At 51.3% G+C, this 17,443-nt stretch overlaps 7 protein-coding genes across 7 annotated transcripts; 5 read left to right on the top strand and 2 right to left on the bottom strand.

Moving 5' to 3' along the window:
• Nucleotides 1-244: 244 nt before the first annotated feature.
• On the top strand, nucleotides 245-1,686 carry CPAR01_14961 (riboflavin transporter MCH5; the record flags this gene model as incomplete). Its single annotated transcript, XM_060499211.1, has 2 exons — nucleotides 245-704; nucleotides 779-1,686. The coding sequence occupies 2 exons, from the start codon at nucleotides 245-247 to the stop codon at nucleotides 1,684-1,686; spliced, it is 1,368 nt and encodes a 455-aa protein (XP_060342136.1).
• A 453-nt stretch (nucleotides 1,687-2,139) lies between these two features.
• CPAR01_14960 (uncharacterized protein) lies at nucleotides 2,140-3,348 on the bottom strand (the record flags this gene model as incomplete). Its single annotated transcript, XM_060499210.1, has 4 exons — nucleotides 2,140-2,463; nucleotides 2,526-2,902; nucleotides 2,959-3,143; nucleotides 3,203-3,348. 4 exons carry the CDS (start codon nucleotides 3,346-3,348, stop codon nucleotides 2,140-2,142), a joined length of 1,032 nt encoding a protein of 343 aa, XP_060342135.1.
• A 1,732-nt stretch (nucleotides 3,349-5,080) lies between these two features.
• On the top strand, nucleotides 5,081-9,073 carry CPAR01_14959 (uncharacterized protein; the record flags this gene model as incomplete). The annotated part of the gene is made up of 7 exons (XM_060499209.1): nucleotides 5,081-5,325; nucleotides 5,371-5,620; nucleotides 5,671-5,727; nucleotides 5,812-6,120; nucleotides 6,180-6,432; nucleotides 6,487-6,631; nucleotides 6,682-9,073. The coding sequence occupies 7 exons, from the start codon at nucleotides 5,081-5,083 to the stop codon at nucleotides 9,071-9,073; spliced, it is 3,651 nt and encodes a 1,216-aa protein (XP_060342134.1).
• A 3,545-nt stretch (nucleotides 9,074-12,618) lies between these two features.
• CPAR01_14958 (uncharacterized protein) lies at nucleotides 12,619-13,248 on the top strand (the record flags this gene model as incomplete). The annotated part of the gene is made up of 1 exon (XM_060499208.1): nucleotides 12,619-13,248. One exon carries the CDS (start codon nucleotides 12,619-12,621, stop codon nucleotides 13,246-13,248), a length of 630 nt encoding a protein of 209 aa, XP_060342133.1.
• Nucleotides 13,249-13,597: 349 nt separating this feature from the next.
• Nucleotides 13,598-13,825, top strand: CPAR01_14957 (uncharacterized protein; the record flags this gene model as incomplete). Its single annotated transcript, XM_060499207.1, has 2 exons — nucleotides 13,598-13,752; nucleotides 13,810-13,825. The coding sequence occupies 2 exons, from the start codon at nucleotides 13,598-13,600 to the stop codon at nucleotides 13,823-13,825; spliced, it is 171 nt and encodes a 56-aa protein (XP_060342132.1).
• A 426-nt stretch (nucleotides 13,826-14,251) lies between these two features.
• On the top strand, nucleotides 14,252-14,485 carry CPAR01_14956 (uncharacterized protein; the record flags this gene model as incomplete). The annotated part of the gene is made up of 1 exon (XM_060499206.1): nucleotides 14,252-14,485. The coding sequence occupies one exon, from the start codon at nucleotides 14,252-14,254 to the stop codon at nucleotides 14,483-14,485; it is 234 nt and encodes a 77-aa protein (XP_060342131.1).
• Nucleotides 14,486-15,693: 1,208 nt separating this feature from the next.
• CPAR01_14955 (glycosyl hydrolase family 17) lies at nucleotides 15,694-16,842 on the bottom strand (the record flags this gene model as incomplete). The annotated part of the gene is made up of 3 exons (XM_060499205.1): nucleotides 15,694-15,932; nucleotides 16,089-16,489; nucleotides 16,577-16,842. 3 exons carry the CDS (start codon nucleotides 16,840-16,842, stop codon nucleotides 15,694-15,696), a joined length of 906 nt encoding a protein of 301 aa, XP_060342130.1.
• Between the last annotated feature and the right edge of the window lie 601 nt (nucleotides 16,843-17,443).

The following is a 17,443-nucleotide window of genomic DNA, read 5'->3' as shown; positions in this document are numbered from 1 at the left end:
GATGACCCATGCATTTTTCCCTATGGAGTCTAAACGTCTTTAGTTGCGTTGGTTTTCGAAAGTCAATACCTCGATTACAATTACCTTTAGGGGAATGGAAGAGATTATTGCCATTGTTGCTTGAGTCACTAATCACTCGGCTGCGAAGACTATTTATCTCGTTGGAGCTCCCCCAGTCTCTAGATGATGTTTGCTCATTTCTCTCCAAACCATCTGTTTACTCAAGCGACTTGCCAAGTTGAAGATGTCTCAACCACTGAGATCCTCTCAGCAGAAACAGGCCGCGCCTGAGGGAATCCACGACATGACTCGGAACCACACTACCGACAGGGCTGAAAACCGAGACTCGAAGCCGGAACCGCAGTACAACCCGAGCATCGACGAGACCATCCCGAACCCAGAAGATGAATACCCCGAAGGAGGCCTGCGAGCTTGGTCTGTCGTGCTAGGCTCCTGGTTCGCATCCTTCTCGGCCTTGGGCATCTCAAACAGCGTGGCGACCATCCACGCCTTCATCAGCTCCCACCAGCTACAAGGTTACAGCGAAGGCACCATCGGCTGGATTTTCTCCATGTACATGTTCCTCTGCTTCTTCTGTGGGATCTACATTGGCCCCGTCTTTGACAAGTATGGCCCGAAGTGGTTGATCCTGTCCGGCACCGTCTGTGTCGTGGCGGCTCAGATGTTGTTGAGCATCTCTACGCGTTCGTATAATTACTCTTCCTTATGACCTTTGGAACCTTATAAATTTAGTTAGCTGACAATAATCTTTGATCAGAGTTCTGGCACTTCATGCTCGTCTTCGGAGTTCTCAACGGCATCGGCGCCTCCCTCTTGTTCACGCCGTCCTTCGCAGCCGTCGGTCACTGGTTCTACCACCGCAGAGGACTCGCCACCGGCATTGCTTCCACTGGAGGTTGTTTCGGAGGCATCGTATACCCTATGATGCTCCGTGCCCTCTTCGAACGAGCTGGCTGGGCGTGGGCGATTCGGACCGTCGGGTTCATCGTACTCGTTTTCTGCGGGGCTGCAACCCTACTCATCGACAGACGACTGCCGCCAAACCCTGACGCCTCGGTTCATCCCAACATCCGTATACTCCGAGATCCGGCATTTGCGTTGACTACGCTCGGCATCTTCCTCCTTGAGTGGTCGCTCTTCATTCCTCTCACGTACATATCGAGCTATGCCATTCATAAGGGCTTCGATATCGACTTTGCGTATCAAATCCCTACGATTCTGAATGCTGGAAGTGTAGCTGGACGTATCTTGGCAGGATGGTTCGGTGACTTTGCCGGGCCTTTCAACTCCAATATCCTGGCTCTTGTGCTGAGCATCGTCGCTTGCTTGGCCGTGTGGCTGCCGGCGGGCTCCTCTATGGCGGGCATCGTCGTCTTCGTGGTCCTGTTTGGCTTCGCTAGCGGGAATAACATCAGCATTAGCCCGGTTTGTATCGGCAAACTCTGCAAGACGGAGAGTTATGGGCGATACTATGCGACGGCTTATACGGCGGCCTCCTTTGCTTGCCTTTTCGATGTGCCGGTAGCTGGAGAGATCATTTCTGCGCAAAACGGGGAATATTGGGGGTTGATTTTGTTCACTGGTCTTATCTATGTCCTTTCTCTTGTTGCTTTGATGGGGGCTAAGGTGGCTCGTGTTGGATGGAGTCCATTCGCAGTCCTGTAAATAACTAAAGCCACTAGACGGTCCCATATTCGGTGGGTTGTTATCCACGGTTTGTGCCACCCTAGTCTCCTTTCTTTGTCTCAATACATCAGGGGACAAACCCAGATTCAAACATCGAAGCAGACTCATAATTCCTCGCAGAGGCGAGTAAGAAGAGTTGCATTACAGACATGGTCATTCAAGGAGTAAGTACAGTCTATTGCCGTTGTCCGATTTTGAATATCTATAGAAGAAAGTAAAGCCAGTGAGGTATTGCGAGTACCTTGATTGAGGAGCGTATCCATAACCATGCACTTTCGTAGGCTTGGTTATGGGGGAATGAAAGAGATCAATAGACCCAAAGCTCCATGTAAGGTGATGTGTGGTACGGCCCCCACATCATATACCGGTATCCCACAGCATGAAGCATTAGCCGTGCCGCCTTTCCAACCTCACGAGCATGTTGCAGTCTACTTAGATGTAGATTGCACAGCTGATAGGACCGCGAATATCCATCAGATCCGCGATCGTAACATTGGGCAATAGTCCCGCAGTCCAAAGGTTGTGAGCCATGGTGGTCACGTTGCCGCCGTTCTCCCCGTTGTAGTCCAGGAGGTCAGCACCGGGGTAATCGAGGTTGGACATCGTGAGGAAGGCATCCGAAGCAACCACAGGCCCTCCAATCTCGTTGAGACGAGCGGTGAGGTTGACGGATTGCCACTCCCACCACAATCGGTCGAGGTTGGTGTGGTGAAGGAAGAACAAAGGGTCACCAGGACTGGAGACAACATCCAGCATCTAGTTGTCGCAAGAGTCAGTCAAAATACGCCAGTGTATTCGAAGATGAGGTTTTGACTCACAGTACCGCCGACACCCATATGACCGGCAAGATGAGGTGCCGTGCCCCAACAGTTCCACGAGTCGACGTAGGTATCGATGGCCATGCATTCATTGACGTAGGTGCTGTTGGCCTGGTAGAAGCTGTCCTGGTCGAGATCGCGGGTCAAGCAGAAGTTCGCATCACTGCTGGTCTGGTTCAAGTGCATCGTCAGGTTCACAAACGGCCCATCGGCAACGCAGCCATTGTCGCCATTCCTGAAGCTTCCGAATCCGGTCTCCGCATCGAAGACGGTGGACTGGTTCAAGAAACCGGCTTCGGCATCCTCCAGCTCGTTCCAGTAGGGCTGGCCTCCCTCGTAGCCGCACTCAGTCTGGAGGTAGACTTCATGGACACGCACTGCGATGTTGATCGTTATTGCTTGTCCTCAGCCGCGAGAACGAAATGAGACTTACTGTACAGTCTGTGCCAGGGCAGGAATGGGCCGTCATTGTGGATGACGTTGGCCTGGTAGATGTGGGCGTACATCATGTCATCCCAAAGGTTCTGCGAGCCGGCGACGCCCAACTTGGGGGCCTTGTTCATCAAGCAGAGCTCAGCGTCAATGTAAGCCTTCTTCTCGATGGTTGTCATGGTAGTCCTGGATTAAGACCTTGATTAGAGAGGTAAGCTGCCAAGCCCGAATGTGATTCAACATACCAAGACTTTCTCTGGTGCAACGAGGTGCACTCAGGGAATTCCTTGACAGCTGCCCTCGTGGCGCTCGAGTTCAAAGAAGGCAGGGAGCTTGCCACGGCCGTGGCCGCCGCACAGCCATAAACCAGAAACTTCAAAGTGGAGGACATTTTGGCTTCTCCTGCAAGACAAGTGATGCGATTAAAGAGTGAAGGGATAATGAGCGGAAGGAGCATATTTACGGGAGGAAAATCAGCATTTTATATCCCAAAGTCTATCGTAGTCAAGACTGGCAGTCCAATGATCTACCTTGCCTCGTCCCCCCTTTTCCCATCTTTCGGTATTTTCTGCCATGAATTGCATTCTCAATTTTCATTTTCCTGACTCAAGAGCCGGCTAAGACTTTAGAAGAGGCCTTTCCGACCGATATCACCGAGTGTAATCTCGAATTTACTGGAGTTGTGTGAAGGAGTTGCTTCCTAGAGGTCACAGAGGATCTCAGATCCGTCCCGTTGCACGCCACATGACGAAAAGCCGAGCTAGAGGTACTCAACAAACGGTCGGCACTTTTGTTATCCAATGCAAATGCATGAAGAAGGGCCTCGGTAAGTGCAATGATGGAGAAAGGAACGTTGACCAAATTGAGCTTGTAGTTCCGGTATGCATACCGATCTTTACCGTTGCTTTGGCCCACTAATTGTGGCAACCGAGGGGTTTGGCTTGTTGAATCAAGCTTTTCCTGGTAGCTCTTGAGTAAATGCGGCCCGCGATGGGGCTCCTTATCAATCTCCGTATGTTGTCCCATCGGATCCGAGCGGCTCTCCGTCGATACTCAGAATGCAGCCATTCTGAAGATTCCCGTCTTCCAGCTTGACAGCGCTGAAGCTTTATGAGGCTGATATTTGAGCCATTTCTCCAAGCATTGATTCACACCGTACATGGTTTTTAACTATGTCTAGAAAGAGTAAGGAATGAACGCTTCAACCAAAGGTCCGAGGATCTACGTTGATCTAGGAACTGCACCTAAACGTTCTTCAGATCGCGGCAAAATCACATTGCCAAGAGAGAATTAAGTGTAGCCTAGTGGATTGTAACGGACGCTCCGCTGTCGAAACTTGGATTTATCCTCTCTTCAACGATGCCAGGTCTAAGGGAGGTCTCCGGAACTAAATGAATCGCCACATACAACGCCCCACTCGACGGCACTCCACTCCGCGCAATTCACGGTAACGGCGGGAACGACAAACATACTGACTTAGTGAGCGAGCAGACAATACCTGACATGGTATTCCCTTCGTGGGTACTACATTGGTACCCAATCCCTGGTATATGAAGAGTAGATGCTTGAAGAGCGAACGAAGGAATGACAGCTTGCCACATACCCACAGGTTCGATTCACCATAAGAGTTTCCTTAAAAGGGCAAGATCCGAAGCGTCCAGTCTCGAGCTGAAGAATGCGTCTAGTAAAAGGAAGCTACTGTAAGTGCTTAGTCTTCGCGAGAAATCAGGTGTTGAATAAAGCTCGGTTCTATGAGACTGGTGTCCCAATAGCAGAGTGTTTTGATGATGAGCTCCTAGTCTCGGGATACTTGACTGCATGAGGAGTTTCTCTCACGTAGAAAGCTGCAGAACGTGATTTTTCTTTGCTTTTGCAACTTAATCTGCCAAAAGTAAGGTGCCTTTTTGATTGGTTGAAAGATGTTGGTCACGCGTGATCAGGCTGTGCCTCAATGAATCGACAGGGGCCCTCGTCAGTCTATGCCCCTTTCATGCGGCTGAGACATCTCATCATTTACATTTTTCCCATTTTCACGTCTATTTTCACTTTGTCTTGAATCCCAAATGACCCGAGTTTCATGAGATTTCAGGCTACTAAAGCCTCAAGTCATCATCGTTGTACCAATGAAGCGTCTTTTTCAGACAGACTGGCGCAAGGACCGCGACAAACCCGACAAGCGGCCTAGGAATGACGCGCAGGAGGAGGCGCCCAATGTTCCGACCGATGTGTTTCCTCCAGCCCCGTCGACAAGCCTACATGGATCGAACACCATGGCTTCACGTGGGGCATACGAACTGACTACAAGCTCGTCTAGTCCAATAGGCATGAGCGTGTTGCACGATCCCTCCGAGGGAAACGCCGCTGTGGAGTTAGCATTTCTCGGTGTGGAATGAACCATCGCGTATGCTAATAGATGTCTCGATAGCATCGTCTTCATCCATGGCTTGAAAGGTCATCGTGAAAAGACTTGGACATCAGACAAGGCATCTGAGCCTTGGCCTAAAGCTTTGCTTCCGTCCGAAATACCGGATGCCCGAGTTTTGGCGTACGGCTACGACGCAGATGTGGCCAAGGCTACCGAGATGGTCTCAGTCAGTCGCATTCGAGACCATGCGGCGACTTTTTTGAAGAGACTTACGAACTTTCGAGATCGAACCGACAGCGTGGGTCGTTCTGTTTGCCGTTATCGAGAGCGGTTTTCTAACGTTCTTAGTCTGCGCGTCCCATCATATTTGTCTGTCACAGCCTGGGTGGACTGGTCTGTCAAGCTGTACGTGTCACCCAAGTGTTCACCGTCATGAAGGTTGAGGGGAGCCCAAAATAGTACTGTCATGTTAATCTCATCCTTCGACAGGCTCTCGCCCGCGCCCACACAAGAGAACACCTTAAAGAAGTCCTCGAAGCGACCCGAGGCATACTCTTCCTCGGTACACCGCATCACGGCTCAGCTCTTGCTGTGTGGGCAGAACGACTTGGCAAATCCGTTGGAGTGCTAAAGCAGACAAACACCGAAATCCTCGGCGTTCTCAGACCTGAGTCGGAGGTCCTCGCTGAGATTCAGGACAATTTTCACAACATTACACAACCCCAGACAAAAGCGGGAGTCGGCACTATTCAGATTACGTGCTTCTATGAGGAGCTGCCTCTTCCTGGAATTGGGCTGGTTAGTTGACCTGGCCAACCGTAATGATGCTGATGACTAATCTGCGTCAACAATATCAGGTCGTTCCTCAACACTCAGCCATCTTCCCAGGTAAGGATGCCATTGGAATACATGGAACGCATCATACCATGGTGAAGTTTAGCAGTCTTGAAGACTCTGGGTTTATCGATATATGCGATGAACTTCGAACTTGGATCAAGAAGTTTGATCGGAAAGTTCCTGTACCACAACGTCAAAGCACGCCGCCTCCAGCAGTTGAGGAGCAAAATGAGAAGAGGTCTACAACTCCGCAAGAGAAGACGGCATCCAAATGTACGTAGCTAGAAGTGATTCAAATATGAGTTCATAATTGATGAATGCAAACAGTTCTTGTACCATATGCGAAAAACAAGAGTTTTGTCGAACGATCCAATGTCTTTGAACGTCTCAAGAGCGAATTTTGCCATGGTCCCGAGGACGACATTGAAGATGCTAGATCTCGAGTTTGTCTTTATGGCCTCGGAGGGATTGGGTAAGTCGTAGGAAGCCACTCAAAAGGCTCAATTCGCTAAGACTGCGTAGAAAGACTCAAATCGCCATTGCGTATACCTACTGGCTACGCAAGGCCCATCCTGAAATTTCTGTTTTCTGGGTACACGCCAGTGATTCAGATCGGTTCCGTCAAGCCTATTCTGAGATTGCGGAAGAATGCAACATTGCCGGTCGTAGTGATCGTAACGTCGACGTGCTAACGCTCGTAAAATCTTGGTTTGAGCGGCAAAAGACTGGCCCCTGGTTTCTGGTTCTCGACAATGCCGACAATACCGAGCTGTTCTTCAATGATCATACTCAACCCAACAACACCAGTTCATCTGACGTCGAACCGAACAAGGGTAACAGCAACATGGCCCGCTTCATTCCCCAATACGGCAATGGCTCGATCCTCGTTACAACACGGAACAAAGAAGCCGGATCGAGACTTGTTCCAGGCCAACCATTAGTGGAGATTGGACCTATGAGCGATGGAGAGTCGCTTCAAATGATTCGCGAGATAGCTGGAGGCTCTTCGCTGTCAATGGATGCCGCTACCGTCCTTTCAAACCGCCTTGAAAACCTACCACTCGCTATTGCCCAAGCTGCAGCTTTTATGCATGAAAATTGCATGAGCCTACATCAATATCTTGTTATTCTGAGTAAGGGCGATGGTGTCGAAGTTCAGCTACTGGGTGGGAATTTTGAAGCCGTTGGTCGAGACGCAGACGTTCCTCACGCTGGAATGGCGACATGGGTGGTGTCTTTCGAGCACATCAAGAAAAGGAACCCACTTGCGGCCGATATCTTGTCGATGATGGCTTTCTTTGATCGTCAAGCGATTCAAAGGCAGTTCATGACTATCTACATGTACTTGAAAGTACGTCGCAAAAAGGAACAATTCGACAATGAAAGCGACGACAATGGATCGTCACCAGGACAAGACGAAGCCAGACATTACAAAGCGTCTTTCGATTTCAACGCGAAATTCCTAACCTCAAAAGACTTTGAGGACGACTCCAGGGAAGACATTTGCGACTCGATTGAGGACCACATCAATGAATACTTCGGAGATCCAGACCAAAGTCTAGAAACTTTGGAGCGAGATGGGGCTTATTCGATTCTTCTCGAGCAAGCTCTAGGTATTCTCAAGGCTTTTTCGTTCATCAAGGAGAACAAAGATGGAACCTTATGCATCCATCGTCTCGTTCAGTTGGCAACCGCAGATTGGCTCAAGCGGAAGGGCACCGCAAGGCGGTTCTTCGAAAGGGCGCTAGCAACGCTGAACAAGTTCTTCATGGCTTCTGTAAAGACTTTCTCTTTCTCTTACAAGACCATTTCTCATTATCAAGCTTTATTAGCGGCAAACGCAAGAAATCCCTCCTTGGGCAACGCCTCGGTCTCCATGATTAGGCACAGCATGGCCATGTTCTACTGCTTTGTTGACCAGCTTACGCTCGCACTCGACTATGTTGAGAAAGCCTTGGAAACAAAAGGATATGATCAGCAGAAAGTGTACTATTTTGAAGCAAGACGGCTCAAGGCAACGATTCTTCAATGTCTCAACCGCAACCAAGAAGCGAAGCAAATCCTCATTGAGCTAGTTACCATCCTACCTCAGAATAGTGAAACCAAGCTTTTGACGATAAAAAACCTTGTTAGCCTGTTTCTTAAGTTAGGAGACTACGGAGAAGCAAGAGACTTGCTGGTTGGTGGCGATGCTCCGCCCCTCATGCAAAAAGCATGCCTGATAGTTTACTTAGGCACGGCATTTCGCAAGCTGGGCGACATAGAAGCTGAAGAAGAGGCAGACTTTTGGGCATTTAAGATTGTGGAAGAGGCGTTAGCATCCGGTAAAGCCGCCAAACTTATGTCTGTCTTCGAAATGGCTTGCACGTTTTTCTCACAGAGGAAATGGAAAGAGGCAGAGAGAATCTGTCGTCAGCTACTACTATCCAATATGTTGGATAAACCCGAGGCATCTAGTATCCAGGTTAATGTATTGAGCACGCTGGCGGCTGCCTTATATCGACAAGGTTACCACCTAGAAGCTATAGATACCCAGCGCCAAGTTGTGCGCCTGTGCAACAATTCTGAAGAATCTCAACCCAGGTCGAACGAGGAAGCCAACGCACTTCGGAATTTGGCCATTCTACAGCTTGAATCAGAGTTGTTCGAAGACGCAGAAGAGAGTATCGCCCACGCGCTTCAGTTGTTTCAAGGCATACATGGCGACACTGGAAAATTTGTACTTAGCTGCGTATATCATCTGGGCTTCATCAAGTACAAACTTGGTAAGTGGGAGGAATCAAAGAATATCCTAGAGAACGGTTACCAGCGAAGCGTCGATGAGATGGGCTCGCTCGACCCGCTTTCACATCGTTTCAAAAGAGTTATGGAGTGTCTCGCGAAACACACATTGGATTCAGAAATGGTGGAATGAAAGAAAAAAAATAAAGAGTAAAAGCCAGAACGTTGGATCTACAAGAGAAGGGATGTATGAGTATGAAGTCATGAAAGCTCAGAATAGGCTGTTTGAGTAGTAGGCGGGTTCATGAGTCTAGCCATCGAAAGGGCTGCAGAATGGACACCTGTGTGTAAGTTCATAGTAACACTTATATGGCAAGATGAGAGTTAGGACTACCAACCTCAGCCCTTTGTTGAAGAGGTACGAAAAGACTAGACTGTCTCAGACTATCGCCCAGACAGCTATTAGATAATACAAGTTCGCAATTCGCATTCTGAAATTGTCTCACAAAACTGATACGAGCTGACCCAACCCCATTGATTGACGAGTCGCGTCAATGTTGTCCCCGATTTCTTTTCGACAGCCTTTAATACAGATGTTCTTTATGTAGATATAATGAGAATGGGAGAAGATCGACATGTTACTCGTTATTGCCTTAATTGAATGCGTGTATCTGTGTGCGGGTGGTATTCGGCACCCTATGGGATGAAGGCTTCAGATAATACGTTTGATACGAACAACGCTTATCATACCAAATACCTCGGGGCCCATTCTCCTGAATCAAAGTAGTCAAAGGGTATTAGTTCACTCACTCACATGTCTTCAGAAGTAACACAGACCAATGCTGATGACGTCGCTTCAACTCAACGGAGAGCACGGCCGAGGAATGAAGTATGACGAATTCTCATACTCGGGACCGCAAGGCGCGTACGTGGCCAATGACTCGATCACATTCCTCACACAAGCCACCAAACATCATTGACAACGGTTCTACCGTGTCCTTGTGATGGAAATCCACCCGTTAGACCCATCCAGTCGTTCCACCCGCCGCCAACCCGCCCTAGCAAGACATTGTGTAACAAGGAGTCGGGACCCTTCTTCATCACCACCGCACCGAGACAGAGGGTCTCCGGCAAGGCGGCACAGAAAAGTCGACAGGTCAGCGAAAGGGATGGGCAACTGGGCAGATATTCAACGTGTTAGACTGTGTACGTGTGCCTGTATCGTCTTGATGAAAACTTTTCATCCGGAACGCGTCCGGAAGGGAGGTCGTTCTGTTTCCATGAGCTCACGGACGATCTAGTGGTATTAAGGCCCCCTCAGGTGAGAACACGTTTGTACACAGCATGAAGGAAAAGCGCGGAAGATACATCAGTTTCCTCCCGGCGCGTATCAAAAGATCAGCGTAGAACAGGCGGACCCACGGAACGGAGCGGCAGAGCCGCATCGCAGGAGACACACGGGTGACGGAGGGCAAGGGAGAGTCAGCCAGGCATTCTCATCTATCCATTCACCCATCCAGAGAGTGAGACTAGAGAATCGTCCAGTGTCTGGCTCGTGCGTTGGCGCAAGTCCTGCAAGAAAGGGGAGAGATAGTGAGGGGTCACGGTTGAAGGGGGAAGCACGACGGTTTGTGACTTGCATATGCCGCTTCAGCTGAACTAGACGACGACTACGAGAGAGTTTCTTACCCCTTCCAGCATTGCGCTTTGAGGACAGGGTATGTCCCGGCAGATGTTGCCCGGCAATTAGATCCCGTTGGAGGCCGATGAGGACGAGCGCGACTTACATCAGCGGGATGCTGCATTATCTGCGTTTATCGTGGGCCACTGCAGTTAGGACTGCATGCCAGGTACCGTGGTATCTTTACCGAAGCAAATGCGGCTCGTCTGACAGGATTAAGAAGAGGGCTAGTGGGTTAAGACTTGGTCCACTTATCAGAAGCCCATCAGCCACGTTTCGAGGGTTCGTCACGATGCATCAAGTGCCGGTACGACGTGTTCTGTCACTTGTGCCTGTATCCATGGCTGCGATTCACCCAAGCCTCCTAAGATCAGGTAGATCCTCCTCGTCCAGACATGTCCGCCACGCGTCCAACTTCCTTAGGAGGCCGCGCCCAGCGCCGAGCCCCCCGTCAAGTCTGGAAAGTCGAGTTGGCTGGTCTGGGCATCCAGTAAGGGACGGGATAAGGTACCGGTAGTCTGAAGTTGGCGCCGCGCTCAGAGATGGCCAGTGATCCACGAACGACAGTGGCCCCCAAGAGAAAAAGTCGCCAGATCACCACCAAGGATCACGTCGATGAATCGCTGACGGGCACAACGGGGTGGGATTGTGGACTGATGATGACCATGAGAGGGGCTGATGAGAGTCAATGCAAATGGGATCTCCCAAACCAAAATCCCGGAATCCATGTCAAGGGGGAAGGAAGTTTTCAGTGGCTTTCTCATCAGGACTGACATGCTGGAAAGCCAAACCACCACAGTGACAGCGAAGCCCCTGGTCCAGCCAGGCACGCCGTCAAGTGCGCCATGTGCGTTGGAGTTGCGACAGCCAGGTTTTACCTTGTCGTTGCTGTCTCGGGTTGTCGTTGGAGGGTTGCTACCTTCCATTAAGTAAGCAAGTCGGAACCCGTCAGCCAGGCACACTAACAATCACCTCTTGCTTATGGCGCAAGCCTCCTTGTCGTGCTTACCTTCACCATGGTGCCTCCTTCCTCAAGGACTGATTGATAACGTGACCTGTTAAGCTCCCTCCTTCCCCCTTCTTCCCATCTCTAGCCAATCAATCACCCGGTCCCTCTTTCCCCCTTACATCCCTCGGTCCAGTCCGTGACATGCAGCCCCACCCATCGTCTTTTCCCACCACAGAACGGTGAACCCGCCCATCTGAGTGGTCCCAGGTCATCTGCTGTGGCGCGGCTTAGAATCCGGGCGTGTCGCATATCCCCTCCAAGTCCATCCTCTCCAGCCAATCACACCCAATTATCTGCAGGGAAAGAGTCAGGGGTTCAGGCACCGAATTGCCGTTCCTTCTCCCATCCAATCGATCCCCGCTGCCATTCCAGAAGGTCTGGAGCCTGGGCGCTGCCAACGGCTCTGCTTTTTTCCACGTCCATCGTATCCGTCAACGTATCGTCGCCTCAACTGTCCAATCGAATCGATTCTTCCTCCCTTGCTTCAATCGCACAACCTTATTCCTTGGCCCTGCTCGGTTTTGGCGGCTGGACTCTGGAGACCATCCAGGCAAATCCAGCTTCTGACGATCCGCCCTTCCCCTGCTGGAGTCCTGACGCTGGCCTGGTTGTCCTGGTCTCGGTCTGCTGGCGGCGGCTTCGGCGGTTGTGTTTGTGCAGTCCGCGCTGTGCATTAGGTTATTATTCTCCGAGCGCTGGTCCGCAGCCACACGGCACAGATTCAGTGACCGTGGGAAAGAAGCACTGTGAGATATGTCGACTCACCAACGTTCGACCACGAGCGTCAACAACACCATCACGAACCATCTCGACCACCTTCCAAGACCTCCCGTGAAATGAACCGACCACCACTACCCCAAGAAGCAAATCAAAACCGACTCACCAGAGTGACCACACTCATTAAGCCAACTCTCACCGCAACCGCGCACCGCCGCAATGGGTTTCAACCCTGAAACTCCACCCGCTCATCTCGGTCCTCCATCCCCAAAGAGGTCACCATCCCCCCCTGTCTTCAAGCTCTCGAGGTCGAGCATGCCCTGTCCCTCGAATGCTTAGCATCAATAGTCAAAAGATGTTCCCACTCAAAGAAGGCTTGGGTATGGGTCCAGAGACGCAGCTGGGCCTCGTCTCCGACACCATATTTTGCCCCTCTCTGTCCCAGTCTCCCTCCCTGCCTTTGGTGTGTACGAGGTCGAACACCGAGGTACTCGCGCCTACCCGGTACCACCGCCCCTGTCGAGACGAGTTTCGTCACAGCCCATCATCGTCCGATATCACAAAACCCGTGTCCCTCTTTTTTCTTCCTCGTCTTCTCTCACCATCTCAACTCCTCGTCTCACGATCACCAACCAAGTACACCTCCCATACCTATACCACCAAACAGCCACCAATACTCCGTACCATACAACGAACACACGGCCTCAAGCAAGACGCATACAACGCACGAACCCGCACACGCACGCCAAGAGATCTGCACGCTCATACACACCTTTTCGGGCTTTCACTCTTAACACACCAACATCCCACACATTCTTCCTACCCAAAGTCTAATCCTTTCCACACACCATCACCTACATCACACCTCAACCGTGTGTTGCTCGTATCCCAGACAGTAGAAGCTGCATCTCGCCTCTCTCTTTTTACCTATCGAGCGCCCGCCCGCACTCGTGTCTGCTAGTCCAGCTGGTCTGATCCAAAAACCTTGCCTTCGCTATACATATTTTTCTGCCGACCTGCCGGTACACACTTCCTCTACGCCACTCTTTCACCAACCAAGACGACTCGTCGCTAGCTCGACGTCCGTAACAACAACAACTCCACGATCATTCGGAGAGAAGGAGGATTCTGGAAATCAAAGGGAATAAGAAAAAACCAAGAAAGCGGGATATCAGAAAGAGACTGGAATTGGGGAACCCCGTCAACGAAACCGGTCCGATTCGCGCGAACGCAAAGGCAGCTATCTTGAGCCGCCTTCCTTTTTGTTTAATACACCCTTTTCTCGAACACCAACAACCGACGACGACAAGATGAAGGTCTCACTCGCGATCCTGACGACGCTGTGCGCGTCACTCGCCACCGCAGGCGTGGTTATCACTCCCGTCCGTCAAAATCAGGTCGTGCCCGCAGCACAAAAGGTCTCGGGCGACTGCTTCTTTGGTGTTGTGACGCCTCAAGGTTGCGCGTAAGTCTTCATTCTCGACTGGTCTTCACTGGAACCATGACTAACATGATACTACAGTCCTTTGAGAACGTGAGCCTGGCTTTACTATGCAAAGCGTCAAACGTATCATCATGAGCGATGAGAGGAAACGGCGGGAAAGAGACAGGCCGGAGCTCGTCGGGAGCACGTCAACCACCACGCAACTTAATGCCTCACTGCAGAAGCCAACCCGGGCGGACGTGTGAGCATCCATTGCTCCGACGACTCTGATGAACCGCCTCACTCCCGGCCTCGCCTCTCCTTTCTCTACGGCCAATTTTCACGACGGAGAGGACCACGACGCCATCGGGCCCGTCGTCTGTACCATTTACGACTTATTACATATGTGACCGGTTCACAACAAAGCATCCATCAGCATCAGCGGTTGTTATTTCAGGCGGAATATTATTTGGGCATTTTCATCAAAACGACGATGACTGACGACATGAGCGAGTGAGAGCGAGACGGAAGTGGCAGAAACATGGGAGGACGTCGTCAGTGGACCTTACAGAGGAGGATTGTGGTCACCCCCAAAACTAATGTTGGCATCCAAGACGTCGCGTCTGCTTGTTTTTGCTTGTCTCGCCGCTGCGCTTCCCCTACGGACCTCCGCGGGGTAGAAGCGCCGGCAGCACAGCATCACCAGCGCAGTCTTGGCATCTTCTTCACCAAATTTCTCTTCTTATTCCCCCTCCAATTTTTTACCATATACTAGATCACCCTTTTCCCAACTTACAAAAGAATTTCAAAAATATTGGATATCACCCCCCGTTCCCCCCTTCGTTGATGATGCGACTAACTGCCTGAGACTGTCACTAACCGAAAGCTCCAACCCCCACCAATGAATCTAAGCGAACGCGGATGATACTCACGCCAGACAAGCCATGGCGCCCATCAAACACCAACACCATACCAAGTGGCGCAACGCCTCGCGCAGCGGCTGCTACAACCATCTTTCCCCCCCTCTCACCGCGACAAACGCACGTCGTCCATCCCACCCCGCCAGGTCCCAACGGCATAGACGTCTTAGACTTCCGCGTGCCTGAAATGCTAAAACTCCCAAGCCGCAAATTCTGATACGCGAGACCACCTCAGACTTCAGACGCCTACCTTGTCCAGCAAAACCCGAGACCAATTCCCCCAATCCCCCGCCCGTGCCTCGGTTTCGTCCCGACTTGGCCGTGTTCCAGATCCCCCAATCCGGTCGCTCTTTGTCTCTCGTTCTGCCCCCAAACTCCACCCCAGCCAGCGGCAACCGTTGTAACCTTCCACACCTCAAAGCCCACGAAATACCTTACCCTACTCTCAAGGTATTGCGGCACTGGGCGGTACCATGCCCTATACGTGAGCCGCAAAAACCTTAATGTCGCAACTCAAAATTCCCCCCAAACTTAACCATTTACCTGTGGGACCTATGACCTATGACATCGTACCCTCGAGCACCCACACAGACGGGCACGGAGAATAAGTTACCTTAACCTCGTTCTTTGCCCACCGAGAGCTTGGCTTACGTGCCTACGCAGTTGCGTACTACCGCTCTGCGCGCGCGCGTACCTGGCCGTCGACCTGGATACCTGGGCCTGACGCTGTTCCCTCCCCCTCGGTCCCGAGACAAGTCGAGTCTTCGACACCCACACCAACCACTTTGCCCACGCGTCAGATGCGCAGAAAATAGAAACAGGCCCTACCGATCGAGGACTTTCATTCGCTTGTCACACTTCTTTGGGATTCATTTCATCGGCTACCAGATGAGGAAGCAAAGTGTAAATATTGAATTCCGTTTCTTAGGGTATCATAGTTTCCTGTCAGTCTCTCGTCAACGAAACAAACGCCGCCCATGCCATCTGAAATGCCTTCCTCTGTCCGATACTAAACATTCCTCCCAATCGTGTGTGATCAATTTGAATTGGTAGCCGCCGACGTTCAACATCTGAGGGGGTACTTGGGGGCACGATCGGCCTTCATTCCGCCCCAGTGAGTCTCAGGTGCCTCACTGCCATCTTCACCAATGGCATGTGGCTTCCAGGGCTCGTCAAAGGCCTCGAAGAAGAACACGTTGAAGCCCCAGTTGACCATACCGCAGACACCAGAGTCGTAGAAAGCCTGAGCATTGTCTTGTCCCGGGATCGCCTGCTGATACTTTGCACCTTCACTGGGCCAACCTAATTTCAGTCGATCTTGTCAGCAACTCGTTCACGATGACCGTGTAGAATCATTCAGTATGGCGATCACTGCTCAGAATGTATGACATAGGTGATGAATATCACCGAAGAGGCAGCCACCAAGATCAGAGTGATGGGTGAAGCAGTTCGACTTACCCGTCTCCCCAACCCACAGCTCAGGCTTGGTGAGCGATCCACTGACGCTCTGGATGCGTCCAAACGCCTGCATGATGGAGTCGAAGAAGCAAGCAGTGGCGTTGTCGCGCGTCTGACCCTGCCAGTAGGAAAAGGCGTTGGTCAGAAGAATGTCGGCTTCTTTGACGACGGCATCGGCCGTGCCATCTTGGTACTTGTTCCAGCTGTCCGCGGTACCGATCTTGAAGAGCGGGGCCGCCTTCTTCATGTCCTTGATCTTGTCCGCCAGCTCGGTGCCGGTGAAGTTGCCGCGGTACATGGACTCGGATCCGACAGTGATGGCGTAGACTTGGTCCTCGTAGCCGGGTGTGTGCTTCAGAATTGCGGCCTTGTCGGCGGCGTACGACTCTTCGGTATCGGGCCTGTCTGAGTCAGCGGGAGCACTTTCCAGTTAAACTTCACTTGATTTGGGGTAAGGTGAAGTCTATCGCCAAATGATGTTAGCTTACCAAATGCCCAAAATCACCTGGAATCCCTCCTTCTTGGCTGCGGGAAGAATGTACTGGGCAGTGTTGCACTGGTCAGCAGCATAGATGCGGACGATGCTGCTTCCCGAAGCATCTCGGATGGCCCTGAAGTCCGCTTCGTAGTCTGCCTGGTACTTGCACTGCCCGCCCGGCTGCTTCGAACCGAGAGCGAAGCCCAGATGTCCGGATGCGAGGACCAGGCCAGGGGCAGAGGCCAGCAAGGCGGCGAGGACTGAGGTGGAGCGCATTTCGACGGTCGATCTGTTGGTGCTTGCCCGTGCCTAGGTAAGATATCTGAGGCGGCAAAAGGTGTAGCTGCGACAAAAGTCTCGCAAGAGTAAAGGAACAGGAATAGGGTAGAGACGTGAGTAGGTAGGTGACAAAGGGCGATGCAGGAAAAGAATGGTTTGATCAGTCGGCGAAGAGGATGAAGGTCAAAGAAAAGGAGGGAGCCAGAGATCCACACGCGTCTACATTCAACTCTCATCAATGGTGATTCTCCAAAGGCAGGAAGTGAGGGTCTTCATCACCAGTTTGGGAAGGAGGCATCCTGCCATGTGCTGCATGTCCAGATTGGGCAAGAACGAGATACAGACAGGGTCCAACCTTGACATCCCGCACCTCCCTCACAACTCGGGACGAACCAGCAGCTCCCAAGAATGCACTGATCATTTATGCTTTCTCAAACTGTCATATTTCTATCAGATCTTGGCAGCTCCGCGATCATTGTTGTTAATCCTAACCATGTTGGGGTTTGCGCACCCCGATCGATAGCTCGATCTCGGATATAATTGCTTGGAATAAGAGTTGCTTCAATCGCGTTCTCAACGGACAGTGCTGTTGCTTTCT

This window comes from Colletotrichum paranaense (genome assembly GCF_030867605.1).
Source record: "Colletotrichum paranaense strain IMI 384185 chromosome Unknown Scaffold_17.1, whole genome shotgun sequence".
Taxonomy (NCBI): domain Eukaryota; kingdom Fungi; phylum Ascomycota; class Sordariomycetes; order Glomerellales; family Glomerellaceae; genus Colletotrichum; species Colletotrichum paranaense.
The sequence above is the reverse complement of the archived record's forward strand: the minus strand, read 5'-3'. Positions and strand labels throughout refer to the sequence as shown.